This window comes from Dama dama, chromosome 23 (assembly GCF_033118175.1).
Source record: "Dama dama isolate Ldn47 chromosome 23, ASM3311817v1, whole genome shotgun sequence".
NCBI lineage: Eukaryota > Metazoa > Chordata > Mammalia > Artiodactyla > Cervidae > Dama > Dama dama.
In genome coordinates this window covers 47,600,350-47,621,715 of record NC_083703.1, presented here as the reverse complement: position 1 = coordinate 47,621,715, position 21,366 = coordinate 47,600,350, and the positions used below count along the sequence as shown (strand labels likewise).

General features: G+C 42.3%; 2 protein-coding genes across 2 annotated transcripts in view; both read left to right on the top strand.

Moving 5' to 3' along the window:
• The window catches only part of SLC23A2 (solute carrier family 23 member 2), a 136,257-nt gene that overhangs the window by 78,158 nt on the left and 36,733 nt on the right, over nucleotides 1-21,366 (top strand). The window contains exons 4-6 of the mRNA XM_061126626.1: nucleotides 3,432-3,548; nucleotides 6,103-6,260; nucleotides 21,246-21,334. Of these exons, the coding sequence (XP_060982609.1) occupies nucleotides 3,432-3,548; nucleotides 6,103-6,260; nucleotides 21,246-21,334 (364 nt within the window). The remainder of the gene's footprint in view (nucleotides 1-3,431; nucleotides 3,549-6,102; nucleotides 6,261-21,245; nucleotides 21,335-21,366) is intronic.
• On the top strand, nucleotides 331-1,266 carry LOC133044382 (proteasome subunit alpha type-6-like). The gene has a single exon (XM_061125768.1). It carries the CDS (start codon nucleotides 418-420, stop codon nucleotides 1,156-1,158), a length of 741 nt encoding a protein of 246 aa, XP_060981751.1. The 5' UTR covers nucleotides 331-417; the 3' UTR covers nucleotides 1,159-1,266.

Below are 21,366 nucleotides of genomic sequence, written 5' to 3'. Positions count from 1 at the left end.
TCCATTTTCTTTCTTCTACTGTCTGATTTTGGTCAGAAATACTTCTTGCACTTTCTGTTATAATTGATTTGTCAGCTTTAAGTATCATCCTTTGACTTCCAACTATATTAGATTACAATTTACTGCTTGCCTTTTTCTTTTTCCCTCTCACATTTTGTTAATTGTAATGTTTGTATCTTTTTGGTGCACATGACTTTTATATATTCTGGCTACCTACTTCCTACTTTTAGTTTTATTTCTACAGCTAATTTGAGTCAAACCTTCTGCTGATTTTCACCAGTAATTTCTTGGTTGACTGAAGTTCATCCTCCAGGCCCTTGATATTAAAGTGTAGTCCATTCAGAACTTCCGCAGGGGCTTGTACGCCTGGTGCAGGAGCTAGGAGGCCCGAGATTGTGCTTGGAATAGTGGTGCACCATGTCCCGGGGTTCCAGCGCTGGTTTTGACCGACACATTACCATTTTTTCTCCTGAGGGATGGCTCTACCAAGTAGAATATGCTTTTAAGGCTATTAACCAGGGTGGCCTTACATCAGTAGCTGTCAGAGGGAAAGACTGTGCAGTGATTGTCACACAGAAGAAAGTGCCTGACAAATTACTGGATTCCAGCACAGTGACTCACTTATTCAAGATAACTGAAAACATTGGCTGTGTGATAACAGGAATGACAGCTGACAGTAGATCCCAGGTACAGCAGGCATGCTATGAGACAGCTAATTGGAAATACAAGTATGGTTATGAAATTCCCGTGGACATGCTGTGTAAGAGAATTGCTGATATTTCTCAGGTCTACACACAGAATGCTGAAATGAGGCCTCTTGGTTGTTGTATGATTTTAATTGGTATAGATGAAGAACAAGGCCCTCAGGTGTACAAGTGTGATCCTGCAGGTTACTATTGTGGGTTTAAAGCAACTGCTGCAGGAGTTAAACAAACTGAGTCAACCAGCTTCCTTGAAAAAAAAGTAAAGAAGAAATTTGATTGGACCTTTGAACAGACAGTGGAAACTGCGATTACATGCCTGTCTACTGTTCTATCAATTGATTTCAAACCTTCAGAAATAGAAGTTGGAGTAGTTACAGTCGAAAATCCTAAATTCAGGATTCTTACAGAAGCAGAGATTGACGCTCACCTTGTTGCTCTAGCAGAGAGAGACTAGACACTGTAGTTAGTTTACCAAATCCGTGACACCACTTGCCTGTGTGTTTGGTAACAACAGACCAACATTTTGGGGACCCCTCGATTGAAAAAGGAGCTTCTCCCACTCTTGCTGCCACTGAAGTCAAATTGATACCATGTGGCTCAAGGCCCCCATTGTCAATTGCACTGTTAGAATAATCTATGAAGGGCAGCTCAGGGATTCAGGTAGACAAATATACTCTTAAGAGGAAGGATATTCCAAAAACATTGAAGTATCTTCCAGGTGTCAGGTAAGGACCAAACTTTTCTTTCAAATGTGCAAGGTTTGAACAGCCCAGACCTGCTGAGTTAATCCTTTACCGCATATCACTGCATATCATGGCTTCGCTGGTGGCTCAGTAGTAAAGAATCTGCTTGCAATGCAAGAGACCTGTGTTCGATCCCTGGGTTGGGCAGATCCTCTGGAGAAGGTAATGGCAACCCACTCCAGTATTCTTGCCTAGAGAATCCCCACGGACAGAGGATCTTGGCGGGCTATATAGTCCATGGGGTCACAAAGAGTTGGACATGACTGAGCGGCTAAGCACACACACAACTGCGTATCAAGTTCCTCACCATGTGTACCTTCTGTGCCACCCCTATGAACAAGTTTTGAATGACACATATAATATGTTTAAACCCATTTAATAATGCAGACCTGCCTATATCCATTGTTTGAATGGTTCAAACATTTGAATGGTTCAGAAAGGTCATATTCAATTCACATTTGGATTAGATCAAATGTCCGTTTACTTTTGATATTTACCTTTAGGCTTTTGAAAGTGATACTGAATTGTGTCACTAATACAACGGTCTTTGTTCAAGAGTATTTGGCCAGTGTATGTTCAAATTCCAATATATGAAAAATGGAGTGATAAACAAGGAGTCAGAATCTTTCTGTGGATCAGATCCATTGGAAAGTGGAACAAAGTGGGCTAGATGTGACCAAGGTTTAGAATATTGTCATCTTTATCCTTTTTGTGGCACATCTTGTAATTTTGTTTCCTCTTAGCCACTTTATTATTAAAAAACTTAAAAAAAGAAAGGCACATCTTGGGTTCCAAGAAATTGTATGGTTTTAGAAACAGGGTAACATTGTGGGTATATATGGGAACTCCCCCCCCCCAACGAGTTTTCAGTTTGGCTCAGATACTGGATGAGTTCAGAAGTGACGCTGAAACTGATCGGAAATGTCTGGAGTATAACCTGTGGTCTCTGTAAAGATTCTGGTTTATAAAGCATACAACACAACATTTAAAAAAATCTTCGGTAATGGGGGTTGGTGGGGTTATCCTCAACTATAAATACATTTTTAGTCTTTTTTTTTTTAGCATCTTTAATTTTTTTTCTTTTTTAAAAATTTATTTTTTAACTGAAGGATAATTGTTTTACAGAATCTTATCGGTTTCTTTGAATCATAGTATCTGTATACCTTTGCTCTCTTCACTCACATTTGTGTCTGAGCAGAAGTGTTTTAAAAGAAATGTGTTTCCTGGGACTTTCTTAGTGGTCTAGTGGTTAAGAATCTGCCAGCCAGTATAGAGGACATGGGTTTGATCCCTGGTCCAGGAAGATCCCACATGCCATGGAGCAACTAAGCACATGTGCCACAACTGCTGAGCCCATGCACTGCAGTTACTGAAACCCGCATGCTCCAGACCCCACGCTCTGAAAAGAGAAGCCATTGCAACGAGAAGCCTGTGCAATGCAACTCGAGAGTAGCCCCCACTTGCTGCAATGAGAGAAAGCCCACTTACAGCAACAGAGACCTAGCAAAGCCAAAAATAAAATTTTAAAATGAATAAAAGAAGGGTATTTAGGTACAAAAATCTTTTTCCTTGCAGGGATGGGATGGGATAGGAGGGACAGATTAGTGCTGTTGAAACTAGTTAGCATTTTATAATATTTCTTCATTCAGGTTACCACCCAAGGATGGTATCACTCATGCCATGGTATTACTTTGTGGTCTCAACCTTGGGAGCATCTCTCTCTATGCAGGAGGTGCCCAGGTTTGGGGAGAAGCTCTGAGCAAGCTGGTTGCTCTTGGGGATGAGTTGATGGCAAGTGATACTGAGCCCCTAAATCCTGAGAACAGACTATCCCACTGAGTGTGCTTAACACAAAGGTAATAAAGGCTTCATTTTACATTAGAGTGACAGCCACTTTATAAAATTGTTTTTCAGTAACAGCCTGTGCTGAGTTAACTTTAGACCTTGCTTTTATTAAACAACTTCTTTTCTCCCTTGCTCACAGAGCTCCCTTGCTGAGACCTTGGATAGCACTGGCAGTCTAGACCCCCAGAGATCAGATATGATTTATACCATAGAAGATGTTCCACCCTGGTACCTGTGCATTTTTCTGGGGTTGCAGGTAAGATGATTCCTTTGGAATGTAACCACCAGTAGATGCTTGAATTGTCTGTCGAGATTATTTAAAATTCTATTTTTAAATTCTATTTTTATTTTCTACTTATTGACAGCTTTAAATTACTCTTTTAAGGATGATGAATGGTAATTGTTAATTTGAATTTCAAAGCAGTGAAAGGAAGAAAACAGGAGGAGTAGGGTAACCATGGTAAGAAAGAAGGAAAATATTCAGGGAATAAGCAAGAGAAATGACAAGGAAGGAAGGAAAAAAGATCATAGATGTATGGAAAGGGGGAGAATAGAGGGAAGGGAATGGAGTGAAATAGAGATAAGAAGGATTAGTGTTCATCTCTCATTCCTAGTTAACCAATCCATAGTCACTGTCAACTGCCATGAAATATGGGTGACATTAAGAAGTGCTGTGTTGCCATAAAAAGGAATGCATTTGAGTCAGTTCTGATGAGGTGGATGAACCTAGAACCTATTATACAGAGTGAAGTGAGTCAGAAAGAGAAAGATAAACATCGTATTCTAACACATATATATGGAATCTAGAAAATGGTACTGAAGAATTTATTTAGAGGGCAGCAATGAAGAAACAGACATAGTGAATAGACTTAGAGACATAGGGAGAAGGAAGGAGAGGGTGAGATGTATGGAAAGAGTAACATGGAAACTTACATTACCGTATGTAAAATAGACAGCCAGCCAATGGGAATTTGCTGTATGGCTCAGGAAACTCAAACAGGGGCTCTGTATCAATCTAGAGGAGTGGGATGGGGCGGGAGATGGGAGGGAGGTTCAAAAGGGAGGGGATACATGTATACTTATGGCTGTTTCATGTTGGGGTTTGACAGAAAACAACAGAATTCTTTAAAGCAATTATCCTTCAATAAAAAAATAAATTAAAAAAAAAAAGTGCTATATTGGTCAGGACATAAATGTGGAGGCCTCAGTCTTATTTTTAAAGGACGGCAGGCTTGCTTTGGTAATGTCTGCTTGCAGTTTCCAGTGGGAGCAGAGCAGGGAAGCTGCCAAGGAAAAGGTAGGAGGGATGGGGTGAGAAGTGACCCAAGCTGGTGCAGGACTTCTGCATCTTTGGTATCCACTCTCCCCTCTCCCCCCAGCCACCACTCCCTTTTCCCACTTATGATCGAAGTGGGGCTTTAGGAGAAAGGGGATGACATGGAAGGCTCTTTGCCCAGACACATAGCTCTGGTCTGTTTGCCTTAGTTTTGAGGTCTCACTTTCCATTCTTACTTTCTCAAGTTACAATGATCAGTTCATGCTAAGGAAATCAGTCTCATTACCCAGACAAGTTTATTCACTTGGATGTGGACTGTACCTGCTGACAGCTGATACTTTGGTTCAATTTCCAGGTCCTTCCCCCATCTTAGGTATTAAAACAATTGGTAACCTGGACAGAAAGGCATTCTAATAAAGAAGACATAACCAAAGGACCTGACTGGTTGGGCAAATAATTTCCCTAGGGCTGAATGTCTCAAATGAGGTTCAAGAAACTCATTTTTTGAAATGTTTATAGATGTGTCTAGAAGTAGTCTTCCCTTTTCAGATAAGGTTGGGAAACCCTGTATGCGTCATTCCCTTCTTGCCAGTGCAATCTTATGAGCAGCTCTGGGAAGTTCTGGATGGGAATGTTCTGTTCCCTTCACCAAACACCTGTTAGTGTTATACAGTTGATCTTTTTGGGCTGCAAGCAGCGCATTTTGGCAAAAATGAGCAGAGATGGGGAACTGTTCGGAAGAAAAGAGGAAATTTGCAGAACAGAAGTAAGAACTGAACAGGCAGGCCTCTGGGAGGAAGGGATGTGAGCAGTGAGAGCTGGAATGTCCTGCCTGGGCTGTAGGGAATGGGGGAGGGGTCCTAAAGGAGGAGTGGGACCAGCTCTTTCTGGATGATTCCCACAGCTGCTGTGTGAGCCTAGTGCTTCCCTGATTACTGTTAAATAATGCCAGGTCGTAGGAAAAGATGGAAAATGCCTTGTGCAGTGACGCTTGTAACTGTAATCCCCAGACCTAAAAGAATTTTTTAAAAAGGATGAATTATCTCAAAACATAGTTGTAAAATTCTGCATAAAATATTGGCAAATCAAATTCCAGAAGAAAAATCTAACATGACTAACTAGGATTTGTTTCAAGAATGGCTCAGTGCCACACAGTTCCTGTTAACAGATTAGAGGGGAAGGATCTATGGCCTTTAGCAACTGGTGCTGAAAAGCAGTTAAAAAAACAAATATTCTCAGTAAAAATTCTACAGATAAAACATTACTGGTGTTTGTATTGCGTTTCCTTTGTGCTGGCCCGGATTCATGCAGGTAATAAGTAATAATACAGGTGAGTTAGAAGACAAGAAAATGTAATAGGAGAAATGCTGGGGGGAGAAAAAAACAATTTGGCATATGATGAGTGTACCTAAAAAAACAAATTCATGTGTGCTACTTTTTAAAAACAACAGGGGAGTGGGCAAAGTTAGGATAAAATCAGAAAAAAACACACAAAAAAGATTAATTTTCCCCCTCTGTCTCACTATCCCCACAGCATTACCTGACATGTTTTAGCGGCACCATTGCAGTGCCCTTTCTGCTGGCCGATGCCATGTGTGTGGGATATGACCAGTGGGCCACCAGCCAGCTCATTGGGACCATTTTCTTCTGCGTGGGAATCACAACTTTGCTGCAGACTACTTTTGGATGCAGGTGAGATTGGGGCACTGAATTGGGAATGCTGACGTGCCCACGAGGCATTGTGCACATTCACCTAGGGCTGCTTGGAAGGACTGACTGGAGTATGGGGAAGTGTGGCCTAGTGGCATTTGCCTTGCCTCTCCCCAGCCCTGTTGTGTTTCTTCCCTAGGCGGGTGGCACCACTTCCTGACCAGTTGTGCAGGCTGGAACTCAGCTCCTTCCATCCCACCAGCTGGCAGGGCGAGTTTTCTCTCTAGTACTCTGTCACTGCCCCCAGTTCCTGAGGTTCAGACCTGGACTGTGTTCTACTAGGTTTCCCGTTGGTTTCCCTGCCTCCAAGGCTCCTCTCCTCTGCCCCGCCCTGTGTGCCACCCTGGTGTCGTTTTTCCAAAGTTTGCATCTTCCTGGGTGCTAGGAGGCTGCAGCCCTACTCCCTGTTTAAAAACAGATGTGCCCACCCCGCAGGCTCCTCCTTTGTGCTCTGTCCCACCGCCCCTCCGGGTATGTCCCTGAGCCCTGCAGTCTCCTTCCTTGCACTCACCAAGAAATGAGCTCCTCCTCCTCAAGCCCGCTGTGCTGTCTTACCATCCTGTGCTTGTGCCCCCCTGCAGCCTTCCAGTCCTGGCTTGTTCCACTTCTCTCTGTGAGGCACCCTTGACTTCCCAACGCCTCCGTTGTTCTCTCTGCATTCCCACACATGCATCTTGTGTATGTTCTTCTTATGTGACTCTTATTCCGCTTTGTCCTTTTTCGTTTGCGTCTTTTCTTGCTGACTTGTGTTCCCTCAAAGTGCAAAGTGTGCTTTGCATCCCCAGGCCCCAGCTTACGTGGATGTGGAGCTGACATAGGAAGGGAAAGAACTGTCTTCTTTTACCTTCTCCTGCAGTCTTGCTTTGTCCCCTCCTGTCCCCTTCTTCCACCCTCTTCACATTCAGCCTTTTCCTTTACCCCAGGATGTTGCTCAAGGGATGGAGCCTGTGGCGACAGGACTATCCTCAGGGCAAGGACAGCAGCGTAAACGTATAAGTTGTCTCTCCCTGCTAGGGAAGTGGGAGCAAATGCAGAGGGCAAAGAAGGCAGCCTGGTAATCATGGACTGTATTCAGTGAGTCAGAATCCTCAGAACAACCTTCCCTTACAGAGGACAGGAGAATATGGGAAGGACAATGTTAGGGCATTTTGGTTGGCAGCTTAATTAAGCAATGTCCTCATAAGGAATATGACAGCTCTTTAGCAGGTCTGATGGAAGGAAGGCTGTAAGGGCTGGCCAGCTGCTGGGGTTCTCAAATCCCCAGCTTCGACAGGACTGCCTGAAGCCACCATGCTGAGCAGATCCCTTACCTCAGAAAGGAGGGTCGCCTTAGGGGACCCCTGAGGGAAAGGCAGCGTGTTACTGACCTATTAGGGGAAGGAGATGTATTTGGACACTCCAGAGAGGACTTGATTCATTTTCTTAGTGCTCAGGTAGTTAAACTTGGCTGACAGCATCTTTCATTCTTTTGTTACAGCGTTCAAGATTTTGTGTTTCAAAGCCAGGGTGGTTTAGAAAGTTTTTATTGGCTGACTCAAGGACCTTATCTTGTACATGGGGAACTGGTTCTCTGGGGAAATATTTGTTTTCTAAACAGCTAGCTCATCAGAGAAGTTGTAGCACAAATCATCTATAAATTTAGGCAGTGCCTCTAGTTGAGAATTGTTGGTTGACTTGAAGAGGGAATGAAAAACATGTTTGCTGTGGTATGGCAGGTACCAGGTACAGCTCTGCCCTGGTCTTATATCAGGAAGGCTTCTCCTGACTCTATTTCCCTCTTTGTGCTAACACAACAGCACCTTTTTCTTGCCTGGGATCCTTGCCTCTCAGCTCCCATCTAGTAGGGAAAAAATGAAAAGGCACTCAGTGGCTTGGTTTTCAACTCCTCAAAGCCACAAGCTGTTGTTGATACATTCTTTTAAGTTTTGCCTAGCATATATTTGAGGGCCTGCTGTGTGAAGGCGAGCCCAGATGATGAGGTGTATGAGAGGCATTTCCCTCCCTACCTGATTGATCACCACCTCTGAGGTTGTTTGTTTTCTGTATCCCATGTCCCCTGTTTGTTTGCAGTATCCCATCTCCCCCATCTCTCTGTCCTTCACCGTTTTCTGTTAAAACTCTCACTCCTCTTTTCCCAGTTTCCCCTTGTTTCACTGTGCCTGAAGAGGCAGGGCCACCCCTTCCAGCTGAATCACCTCTCAGATTCTTGCCCCCAGGTCTCCTGTGACTTTTGTAAGAAGAGCAGAGATCTCATGAATGGCCAAATAGCACACCCCCTTAGTATTTCCAGCAGAGCAAGGTTGACACTCAGACCTCGGTAGAGTGGGGACCCACCCCTGGTACTCAAACACCCAGTACTTACTCAGAACAGGTCAGAGTTGAGCATCCCTGAGTCTATTCCAGGGATGTCTATTCAGCAAAGTCAGAGCAGCAGCATTGCCAGTGTTGGTTCAAATCAAGTTGTTGACCAATGTAATGATAAACTGTAATCCTATGGGCAGTCAGAATCTACAATTCCCAATAAAGCGTTAGCTTATGCCACGTGGCAAATGATGGTTTCTTTGCCGTTCGCACATGGGGGAATGAAATGAGTGAGTATGAGGAGTTAGAGAGGCCTATGCAGTGTTATAACTGTGGACAGAAGACCTCTCCAGCTCCCAGTTTGCTTTTGTGAAAATGATAGGAGGCTCTTCCTAAGGTGTCCTATGGATGACATTTGCCATCTTTGTGTGTTTGCAGATTATTATATTATAAGCTTCTTCCTAAAATACATTTGAAAAGTTGCAAGAGTATGAATAATATGAAAAGCCTTCTAATTCTGCTGCTTACTGACATAGACCCTCATCGTCGATTTTAAATTGTCATGTTTACAGACTTGTGCATTTACTTTCTGATCACAAGAGAATCAAACAAATGGATAAAGCAGTTGGGGCCGTGGAAATACAAGGGTGGGACAGTGCGAAAGAAAGGCTGACATGGCTGAGAGTGGAATTTATTCCCAATATCACAGCCGTAAGGATTGCAGATAGCCTCTGCATGTTTGTTGGTGTTTGCAGTTCACACTCATTTCCTTAAATGGAGAGCTGCAGAAGAAAAAGGTTTTCATGTTCAGCTGTCATAATTTCTAGGGAAGATTTTCAGACTTTTCTAACTCTGAGTGGTTTGCCATGTGTGTCTGACTTCTATTTCTTTGTGTGTTTGCCTAACTCCCATGTAGTACCCAGAACTCCCCTGCACTGAATGTCATGGATCTATGGGACCTTGAGACCAGCGATGGCCCAGCCTCTGAGGGATGGGGCCTTTATTGTGAGGAAGCTAAGACCATAATTGCAGGTCTAGAGCAGGGGAAGGAAGTGTAACCATTTCCATTCTCTGGGCTCTGGCCAGGTCATCCCTGCTCCACGTTTCACATGGGTGCGCTGAAGAGTGGCGTGCTGTTTCGGGAAAGCTGTTTCATTGCATAAAAATAACCAAAAGTGATATGGAAAAAGTGAGAGTGAAACAGAGGTGTGCCTTTGCAAGCCTGAACCATGAGCTTGCAGTGCCAGCTTTAGGATACTATGTCAAAAATACTCCTTTGGGGATGTGTTTTCCATGAGCTGGGCTGGCTAAGGCCACAGAAAATGTGTCTGATGCAGCATGTGCTGCAGACCCTCCTTCCTTCCCTAAACGTCTCCCCTGGCATGAACATGGTTTCCTTTCTTCCAGAGATCATGACTTGTTTTGGAATGGAGATCATGTATCTCAGCCCCAATTGTGTAACTTCTGTGGCTTCAGTGCTTTCCAGAGCCTCTGCCTCTTGGGGATCGAGTGTTTCTGTGACAACTGCTTCTTTCATCCCCTTCCCTCCATCCAACCTTTTCCTTCTTCCTTCTTTCCTTTGACTTTGGTCCCCTGCACTTGGCTTTTAACAAGGTCTTTATTGCTCTTGAGTACCCTTGAGTGAGGTTTCAGCAGTTCTCATTCTGGTTGATTTAAATCCACCTTACCCCTTGGGGTCTTTCTAGGAGTTAGTACAAAGCCTTTAAAATCCCATGAGCTGGGTCAAGGGTCAGAGTCCCCCAACCCAGGTGTTAACCAGCCCGCAGCAGCCATGCCTCCCTGGCTTTGGGGAGGACTCAGTTAATGCATCACTTTGGCTGCCATTGTCTTTTCCATCAGAGACCAAGCCTGGGTAGCAGCTCTGAGCTTCCCAGAGTCCCTGCCCTTAACTGCAGGTGTTAGTGCACAGCTGGGGATGAAGGAAGGCCATGTGGGATGGACCCTGCCCTTTGTGCACCATGTTGACCTTTTCCAACCTTCCCTGAGGTGTGCAGGTGCTGTATTTGGGGACCACATCCAGTCTTTTGTTCTAGGTTCCTCTTGGAGTCCTATCTGTCAGCTCTCCAGAAAAAGAAAAAAATTGCAGGCTGAGAGGCCCTTTCCTTGAGAGCCTCTCCTGGCTATAACAGGCCTGCTGGAGACTCACAGAACCGTCCTTTGCTGAGAAAAGGTAGGGTTTTGGCTAAGACAGTAGCTAGCACAGCAGCCTGACCTCTAGCAGAGCTGACTGTCCTGAGGAGAGAGCTCCTCTGTTTTTCACCTCCTTGGGTTCCGGGGCTGGTACATATTGTGTGCTTACTAACTATGGGGAGTGGCTCCAGGATACTTCAAGATCTCAAGTCTGAGGCTTTGAACTCTTGATAATATTTAGAAGAATGGAGAGATGCAGTGCTTAGATTGGGGTAGGGAGACTGGGATTTCCCTCATATTCTTTCTCTGTATATGTATTTGTGCTGGGGTATATATGCAACTTTTTGAATTAATTGAGAGTTGCAGGCAGCATGGTGATGACTCACTCCTAAATACTCTCCTAGAAATGTGGGTCTCTTGTGTAACTGTTTACCACACCTGAGAAATTTGAGTCATATCATCTAAAATGCAATCTATGTCTAATTTCCCTAGTTGTCCCTAAAATATCTGTTATAGCTGTTCTGCCCACCTCTCTGAACCAGGATCCAATTAAGTTTGTATGGTGCATTTGTTGTGTTTCTGTGGTCTGATACATTTTTCTTCCACATGATCCACTTTTTTTTTTTACATAATGATTAAAGGCTTTATTTGGCAGGAAGATACATAATAATTCTAACCATACATAAACATAACAACAATGCTCAAGATGTAGAAACCAAACACTAATAGAACTATAAAAAGAAATAGAGAAATACACTATCATAGTGGAAGATGCCAACCTTTTTGTTTTAAATTGAAGTCTTTTTGACCTATAACACTGTGTCAGTTCCGAGTTGATACTTCTATACATTAAAAAATGATTGCCACAATAAGTCTAGTTACCATTTGTCACCATACAAAATTATTACAATTTTTATTGACTATAAAATTGTGATTATTTTATTTTTTGACTCTTGCTGTATAGTTCATCCTAGTGACATTTATTTTGTAACTGGAAGTTTGTACTTCTTTAACTCCCACACATGTTTTACTCATCCCCTCCATCCTCTACCTCTAACGATCACCAGTTTTTTTCTGTCTCTATGAATCTATTTCTGTTTTGTTATGTTTGTTCATTTATTTTGATTTTTATGTGTTTATTGATAGATGAATGGATGAAGAGGGCATGATTTATACACACACACACACACACACACATGTATACACACAATGGAATACTACTCATCTATAAAAAAGAATGAAACCTTGCTATTTGTGACAACATGCATGATCCTAGAGGATGTTATACTAAGTAAATAAGTCAGATAGAGGAAGACGAATATCATATGTTTCCACTTATAGATAGAATTTAAAAATCAAAATACATGATCCTCTTTTTAAAGAGTCCAGGGCAGTTGTCTTGTTGAACATCCCATAGTCTGAATATGTCTAGTTGTGTTCTTGGGGGTGATATTTGATTTGTTCCACAATTCTGATACTTGTAAACTGGGAGATGGGGCCAAAGGCATGGTTGATTCAGAGTGAACATTTTTGCCAGCGTTACTGTATAGATGATAGTGAGTGTATCATGTTAAGTAGGTTCTTAATAGCAAGTTGTAGGTTTTTCCTGCCTCCACGTAAAAAAAAAAAATAATAATATATATATGTATATACATATACATACATGCATATACATATATATATATGTATATACTATTTAACTCAATGAATTTTAGGTAGTATATTAAAAACATGGGTATCAGTGAAAAACTGGAGGTAGTGACCTTGGAGAAAGAGGGGAGCTTTGCCTGGCTACCCTCACCAGCTGTATTGTGGGGCTTTGACTTCAGAGGTGACATCACTCCCATTCTACCGTTTACCAGCTGTCTGGCTTTTTTAAAAACATTTATTTATTTGGCTGCATTCGGACTTTGTTGCGGCATGTGGGCTCTTCATTTAGGAATACAGAATATTTTGTTGTGGCAGGTGGGCTTCTGTAGTTACAGCAAGCGGGCTTAGTTGCTCTGTGGCATGTGGGATCTTACTTACCCAACCAGGATTCAGACCCACATCATCTGCATTGGAAGGTGGATTCTTAACCACTGGGTCACCAGGGAAGTCGTCAGCTGTGTGGCTTTGGCTAGTTGACTGGTCTCAAAGCCCTTTCTCTCCTCTCTAAAATGTAATAGTAATAAAGTTGTTGCTGCTGCTGCTGCTGCTAAGTCGCTTCAGCCGTGTCCAACTCTGTGCGACCCCATAGACGGCAGCCCACCAGGCTCCCCCGTCCATGGGATTTTCCAGGCAAGGACACTGGAGTGGGGTGCCATTGCCTTCTCCAAATAAAGTTGTTAGTAAGCGTCAAATGAGATAGTGTCCTGGCACCTGACCACACTTGCCTGTTGGTGCTTATTATTTTAGTGGGGCCTCCAGAAGGGTGTGTAGGTGAGGCAGATGAGGGTGCAGTGGGCAAGTCTGGGACACCACATGGAGCAGCTCATCCTTGATGACATGGCAGGGGTTGAGTGTGCTCCTTGGCCACATGACCACTGGTGGACTCCTTCAACTCGAGCTTTTCTGAGTGGGCTCCCCCTTCAGTTAACATGTTGTTTCTCTGTTTGCTGTTATTTCTGATGCTTCAGATGACTAGGAGACTAAGTCCTCTCATATGTGAGGTTAATGAATCTAGTTCCCCACAGTCTTTTTTCCTTGACTGCCACATCTCACTTGCCCCGTATGTTTCCACGTGTTCTAAAATGCACATCTTCTTCCTCACGGCCCACTGACTCTCCCTTGTATCCTTCCTTTTCAGGCAGGTGGACTGCCTGACAAAAGCTGCACCGGGATAGAGCAGCACTACACATGAGCCACAGAAAGAGCTTCTCCTCAAATACCCAGAGTGAAGCTCTTTTCTTTTTCTTTTTTAGTTTTGTGTCTTTTGTAACTATTTGATATAACTCTAGTATTTTAAGGAATTATCCCCCCCATTTCTCCTTCAAGAAAGACACTTTATAGGCAAAAATTTTTTTAAGTCAATCTACTGAAGGGTAATTGACATAGAGTAAAATTTGCCTTTTTTCCTGTGCATAGTTAGATGAATTTTTACTCATGTGTACAGTCACTTAATCACCACCACACCAATAGATAGAGCATTGTCCACATCAAAGGATTCCCTCATGCTTCTCTGTGACTGACTAGATATTTAAGTAATGTAATAAACTTTTGACTTGAAATAGTTAATACTATCATGCCTGAAAAAGAGGTTATCAAAATTGGATCCAGCCAGGCCCCCTAAATTCCTGTGCTCTGTCTTGACAAAGCCTCCTGCTGGGAGAGTAGCCAGTTGGCTGCTTTCTACTGAGGTCCCCCAGGAGTGTGTCTAACTGAAAGTGTTAACTGAGCTAACTCATATAATTTTGATATTTACATATAAGACCAGAATATCATGGACATGAAGAGAAATGTTAGACTTGCCTTTAGTTAAGAGTTTTCTTTGAATCAACTCAAAATGGATTAGAAATCCAAATGCAAGAAATGTGAAATCATATAACTATTAGAATAAAACCAGGGTGAATTCCTTTATAACTTGAGTAAGGAAAGAGTTTTAAAATAGGACTCAAACTCTAGAATCAATAAAAGGGTGAAAATATAATGCCGTTAAGTGTTTTAAAATTTTAAGCTTTTCATTGTAAAAAATATTAAAAAATGGCAAACTGGAGAAAATATCTGTAATACAGGTAAGTTCTAATATCTCTAACTGGGGCTTCCCAGATGGCTCAGTGGCAAAGAATCCACCTGCCAATGCAGGAGACTCAGGTTCTATCCCTGGGTCAAGAAGATCCCCATGGAGAAAGAAATGGCAACCCAATCCAGTATTCTTGCCTGGTAAATCCCACGGACAGAGGAGCCTGGCAGGCTACAGTCCATGGAGTCACAAAAGAGTTGGACACAATTTAGCAACTAAACAACAATGTGCCTAATATAGAAAGAACTCTTACAATCAAAGTTAAAAAAAAATACCAAAAAATATATAGAAAAAGCAAAAGACACAAATAGACAACTCTCAAAAAAGCTATATACTGGCCCTTCATCATAGGAAAGGATCAAATTGACTTTATAATAAGAGAAGTACGAACTAAATCTACTCTGAGACACCATTTGTCTCCTTTGTCAATTGACAGAAAATAATTTTGACAAGCCATTCTGATGGCAAAACTGAGAGAACAGGCATTGTTACACATTGCTCTCAGGAGTGTGTGGCTCAGACAGTAAAGAATCAGCCTGCAATGCAGGAGACCTGAACTCGATCCCTGGGTTGGGAAGATTGCTTGGAGAAGGGAATGGCTACCCACTCCAGTATTCTTCCCTGGAGAATTCCATGAACAGAGGAGTCTGGCAGGCTACAGTCCATGAGGTTGCGAAGAGTTGAACATGACCGACTGACTGACACTTTGACTTTTTCAGAAACTAAATCTACCCTGAGACACAATTTGTCTTCTTTGTCAGATTAACAAAAATAATTTTGACAAGCCCCTCTGATGGAAAAACTGTAGGAGAACAGGCATTGTTACACATTGCTGTCAGGAGTGAAAATAGTTCAGTCCCTATGAGGAGGGGTGTTACAGTATTGAGAGCACATATGCATTTACCATTTGATTTAACGGTCCTACTTCTAGAAATTTAACCTGCAGATATGCTCTCACAAATGCAAAATAAATGCAGAAAGTTTTTTTATTGCTGTGTAATTTGTAATGACAAAATAGTTAGTTCGGTTCGGTTCAGTCACTTAGTCGTATCTGAATCTTTGCGACCCCATGAGTCGCAGCACGCCAGGCCTTCCTGTCCACCACCAACTCCCAGAGTTTACTCAGACTCATGTCCATCTAGTTGGTGATGCCATCTAGCCATCTCATCCTCTGTTGTCCCCTTCTCCTCCTGCCCCCAATCCCTCCCACCATCAGGGTCTTTTCCAATGAGTCAGCTCTTCTCATGAGGTGTCCAAAGTATTGGGGTTTCAGCTTCAGCATCAGTCCTTGCAGTGAACACCAGGACTGATCTTGTTTAGGAGATCAGACAAAATAGTTAACACAACTTAAATGCCCATATGTAGGAGACTATCATACATCGCAGTGAATGCAGCTCTGAGAAAGAATAAGGAAGATCTTCTTGAACTGGTGTAGAGTAAGTTCTAAGGATATATTGGAAAAAGCAAGTTGCAAAACAGTGTGTATGTTTGAAGAAATAAGGAGAAGTTAGAAATTAATAAAAATGGTTAATGATAAGTGAGATTTGGAGGGTGGAGGCGATAGGAATGGGAGTGACCATATATTTTATGGTTTTATTTTAAAACTATAAAATAGTCAAATATGTTTTGAAAATATATGTTCAAAACATAAACTCTAAAAGGATGAAGAAACGCAAATCCTGAAATTGAATACAAACAGAAATAAATGAACCTATGACAAATTGCTGGCCACATGGAGAAAAGAATTAATTCATAGACTTTAGAACATAGTACTTTGCACACTCTGAATGAAATATATTCCAAGGGGAAAAAAAGAGAAACCTTAAACTTTCAGTTCAGTTCAGTTGCTCAGTCGTATCTGACTCTTTGCGACCCCATGAACCGCAGCACACCAGGCCTCCCTGTCCATCACCACCAACTCCCGGAGTCTACCCAAACCCATGTCCACTGAGTCGGTGATGCCATCCAACCATCTCATCCTCTGTCGTCGCCTTCTCCTCCTGCCCCCAATCTTTCCCAGCATCAGGATCTTTTCAAATGAATCAGCTCTTCGCATCAGGTGGCCAAAGTATTGGAGTTTCAGCTTCAACCTTTAACTTAGTAGTCTTATTAGTAGTGACATTGGTATAATTCTGGAACTGTGGTGCTTTGGGCAAATTTGGGATAGTTTATATTAAAAGGAATAGTCATGGAAGTGTATTATTAAACTGAATAAAAAATGAGTCCATGTGTTTAGGATGATGTTTTCTTTTTGGACAAAAAGAAAAGCTTTTTACAAAAGGACACTAATTAGTATCAACGGAATGATAAAATTAAAAACTATAGTTTTAGAGCCACACGGTAAGAATGTTAATAAGCTAGTGAGAATATAATATTTGTACAATTTAGGAATCACCTTATAGATAATTTATTCATTATAAAAGGAAGAGGTACTTTGAAAATGGAGAGTTCCAATAGTCACTACCCTGACCAAGTTTTCTTACCTCATGGGACAGCCTGACAGGCCTCCTGATGTGATGCTTTAAGAAAGATACGACACCTGAGCAGTCTTTGCCAAAAGTGTTTGACAGTGAAAGTTGCTCAGTCATGTCCGGCTCTTTGTGACCCCATGGACTGTACAGTCCATGGAATTCTCCAGGCTGGAATACTGGAGTGGATAACCTATCCATTTCTCCAGTGGATCTTCCCTACCCAGGAATTGAACCGGGATCCTATCCCTTCTCCAGATGATCTTCACCACCCAGGAATCGAACCGGGGTCTCCTGCATTGCAGGTGATTCTTTACCAGCCGAGCTACCAGAGAAGGTATGACACCTGAGCAGTCTTTGCCGAAAATGTTTAACCTGACTCTAAATATGATGCACAATAACCAGCTGCAGTGTAGAAACTGTGGTTGGATATAAGCACTTTTATAAACAATTAGGGACTTCTGTGATGGTCTAGTGACAGATTTCACCTTCTAATGCAAGGGGTGCAAGTTTGATCCCTGATTGGGAAACCAAGGTCCCACATGCCTTTGGCCAAAAAAAAAAAAAAAAAATCCAAAAAATGTAAAACAGAAGCAATATTGTAACAAATTCAGTAAATACTTCAAAAATGGTCCACATTAAAAAAAAAAAAAAATCTTAAAAGAATTTGGGGAATTGAAGTATGGCCTAACTATTAGGCCATGTTATTAAAATTCATGTCACCTTCCTTGGGTGTGATTACGGGCAGGGGGTAATGATGTGGGAGGATTTATTTATTCTTAAGAGATGCCTACTAAAGTGTTTGGGTAGAGGACTCCATGCCCACAAGCTCCTTTTCAGCAGTCCAGCAGATGCATACATACATATTGGTGTAGTAAACAGTACGGAAATATTTCCAGTTAAGAAAAGAATATTCTTTGACGCATTGTATTTTGCTTTTCTTAAGGCCAAACTTGCAATTGTGCCGCAGTTTAGATTCAAGTAAATGTTTATTTGGTGATGAAAGTTTTTGTACCAACTTGATTACTTTCTTGGTAGATGGAGGAAGCCAGGCACAGTGTATTCTCTGTGCTGTTGAATTATGTGTTTGCTTTATTCATTTTCATTAAATAGTTTAGTTCTGGGCTGATGCATTTCACCCCTTCTTGGTGCTGCCTGTGGGACTGTTTCCTTTTAAACTTTTTGATACCTTTTCCTTGATGGCACCATGCAGGACTGCCAGCCTCTGGGGCATGGGGGAGTTACCTGATTTTATCTTGAATATCCATGCACATCGAACTCTCTACTCTCTCTACCCAGTGCCTTTAATCTTAAAAAAGGTCTCCCCCAAGTTTGCAATTAAAAGCAACATGGCAGAAAGACATAACCTCTTATTTCTAGTCTAATAAAATTCCTCTGAAAGGATATTTGTCAATAGCACCTTCAATTCATTAATTACTAATCGAAAGTTAGTGCTGGGGGGTCCAGTGATGGGTAAACAGGCTCAGTTCCTACTGTCAGGGTGATACCACCCCCTTGGGGAGATGAGCAGGTTAGCAGCAGGGAGCTCTTCAATACAGAGCCTTCAGTGCTGTGAAGGGAGTTATAGAGGCCAAAACCTGACTTGGGCAGGCTGGTCATCTGAACTGCCACCACAGGATGGGTGGAGTCAGTGAAACAAGGACCACTAACCAGAGTTATGTCACAGCCTCTTGGAATGCCTTGAGAATAGTTAAAGTCAACTTTTGCGTTTTCCCCCCAGAAGTGATTCTTTCAGAGCAAGGTTCTTCACTGGTTTTCCTCTTATCTACAAGAAGATTGCAAGGCATTTGCTGTTTGGCCCCCTCTGACCTTCACCACACCAACTCCCACCCACAGTAAAGTACATGCAATTCTTTGAGGATTTCTGGGTCTGCTTTGTGGCTCTCATTTGCATCTGCTCTCCTCTGCCTGGATTAACTAACCTCTTGCTTATGGGCTGAAGTACTTATTGTCCTTTAAGTGATTACATACTCCCATGGCATCTTGCACCATCTCCCTCACTACCCTTCATGTATAGCCATGATAGATAATCTCTTTCACACAACAGAAACCCCTCAAGGGCCCAAGGGTGGTTTTTCCCATTGTCTCATCTGTTTATAAGTGTGCCTGTGTCAAGCAGACACCCAGGAAATGTCCATCAAGAGACCAAAATGGTAAATCCCTTCATCTGGCATAGGGGTTGTCTTTGTTGCCTAGTGCCTCAGCCTTACCCAGAAGTAATTATTCAAAATGCAGATTCAGAGACTCCACCTGAGACTGATTAACATAGACTGAGTGAGAAGGAGAAATGTTCCTTTTTAACCAGCGCCCACCACCCCCACCCCAGGGAATCATAAAGCAGTTTCCCGGCAACTTGGGGAGTAACTTGTAGAAATCATGGCCAGAATGTCCTAAGTAGGAGAACACATTATAGATCTTTAGGAGAGCCAAGAATAATTCCTGGAGGAGATGGTATTTTTGGTGCCCTTTAAATGTTGAAATGGAGCTTTAGAAATGAATTGATGACTGAAGAGATAAGCAAAGGCTCAGAGGCAAGAACATAGACTACTTGCCTGGAGTGCAAGTGTGTGACATCATGGGTGAGAGACTAGACTGGGAAATGGATTCAGGTCACCTGGATGCTCAAGAGGAAATGAGGCACCTCCAGAAGAGTTTTGAGCAAAGTAAAAACTTGTGTGGGGCTTGTTAGGGTCTTTTCCTCTCCTGGGGCTACAAAATCTGCTCATATTTTTTCCTTAATGACATCTAGTTAACACTATTTATTAACTTTAAAAATGTCTACTAAAAAAGAATTCTACATTTTTGGGGTATTTTCACATATTTAAGATATACTTTCCATGTAGTCAAGGTTAGCAATTTTATTTTTTCTGTAGTGTGTTAACCAGTGAATATTTTAGGCTTTGTGTTCCCTGTTGTAACTATTCAGCTCTACCACTGAAGCATAAGAGTAGGTGCAGACAGCTCATGAATGAGTGAGGGTGGTGGCTGTGTCCCAGTGAAACTTGACTCATAAAACCAGGTGGTTTTCCAACTCCTTGTGTGAAGAAAAGCACAGTTTAATTTGTTTCCTTTCCAGTCATCAGTGCAGAATAAAAGAGCAGACAGTCCTGTCTGCTTGAAGAGCCCAGGGATCTGAAGTTTAGATGATTGTATGGGGGAAGAGCCTCATCTACCTCAGAATAGTGTGTACCAGCTCTGTATTTGTAAAGCGGCTGTATGTCCTTCAGCCAGAGCCAGTGTTTCTCAATCCAGTTTCTATGTGACTCAGGGCAGGACGTACTGTCAGCTCAGAGGAGAGCCTGACTAGGGTTCCTATCCTACTGGCCAGGACACCGATTCAAGGCTGCTTAGAAGTGTTTTAAGAATGATCTGGATATCTGAAAGTTCCAAACCCTGCAAACCAAAGGGCTAGTTTCATATTTTACCCTTAAAATAATGATAAAGATAGTGATTGAGTTCCTATGTTAGCCCATTAGAGCCACCTTAATACAACTCCAGTGGAAAATACTCTATTATACTCTAATAATAAATAACAAAATCTTTTGAATTTGAGTAGCACCAGTGCTCATACAATCAATATGAATTATCTAGAATGTAATTGAATGGTGGTATCGAGGATTTCTGCATTTAGTTTGACAGTGTAGGCAGGAAATTTAACAGAATCTACAAGTTTTCTGGGATCTTTAGAAATAAGGGTACAAGCGTTTTTTTGAGTATTTTTTTGATTAAGCAGAATATTTTATCTACTGTTGATTTGTAACTTACAGTTTTCCTTTTTCTCAATAGATAGATAACTAATGTAATCTTATTGCTTATCCCCAGTGATTTATGGCAGTTTTGACTTACAAAATGGAGCGACATGGGGAGATAGGTTTTTCTCCCATGATAACCAATAAGAATTTGACAGGGAGGAGGATGGTAAAATAGAAGAGGTACATTGATGTTTAATAAGGAGCTCACAAGCTCAGCAGGACAGAGACACCCAAATGCCTGCATTCCCCCCACCAAGGGGAAAGGTGGTAATGTCAGGGGCTGGTGTTGGGGTGCTGGCATTGACCACAGAGCTCCCCCACAACCTACCCTGGGGCTCTCTGGGGAGAGAGCATTAGGAGGGGAGAACGGAGAAGCCAGCGTCCCTGGCTGCATGGCCGAGGATGTCTTTGCAGACTGGGGCTTTTTTTCCAGGTGTGCCTGCATTTACTCATGTGCTGTTTGTCTATGGAAAAGACTGTTAAGCTGTCAAATAGTGAACTACCTCGGTAGTTCCTGATGCTGTGATCATGGTTTTGGTCTCGTTTCTTTTAGGTTACCCCTGTTTCAGGCCAGTGCTTTTGCATTTCTGGCCCCTGCTCGAGCCATCCTGTCTTTAGATAAATGGAAATGTAACACCACAGGTAATTGCAGTTATTTCCACATATGTCATTGG

Coding starts and splice junctions, on each gene's coding strand:
- LOC133044382 (XM_061125768.1), top strand. CDS start 418: ATGTCCCGGGGTTCCAGCGCTGGTTTTGACCGACACATTACCATTTTT.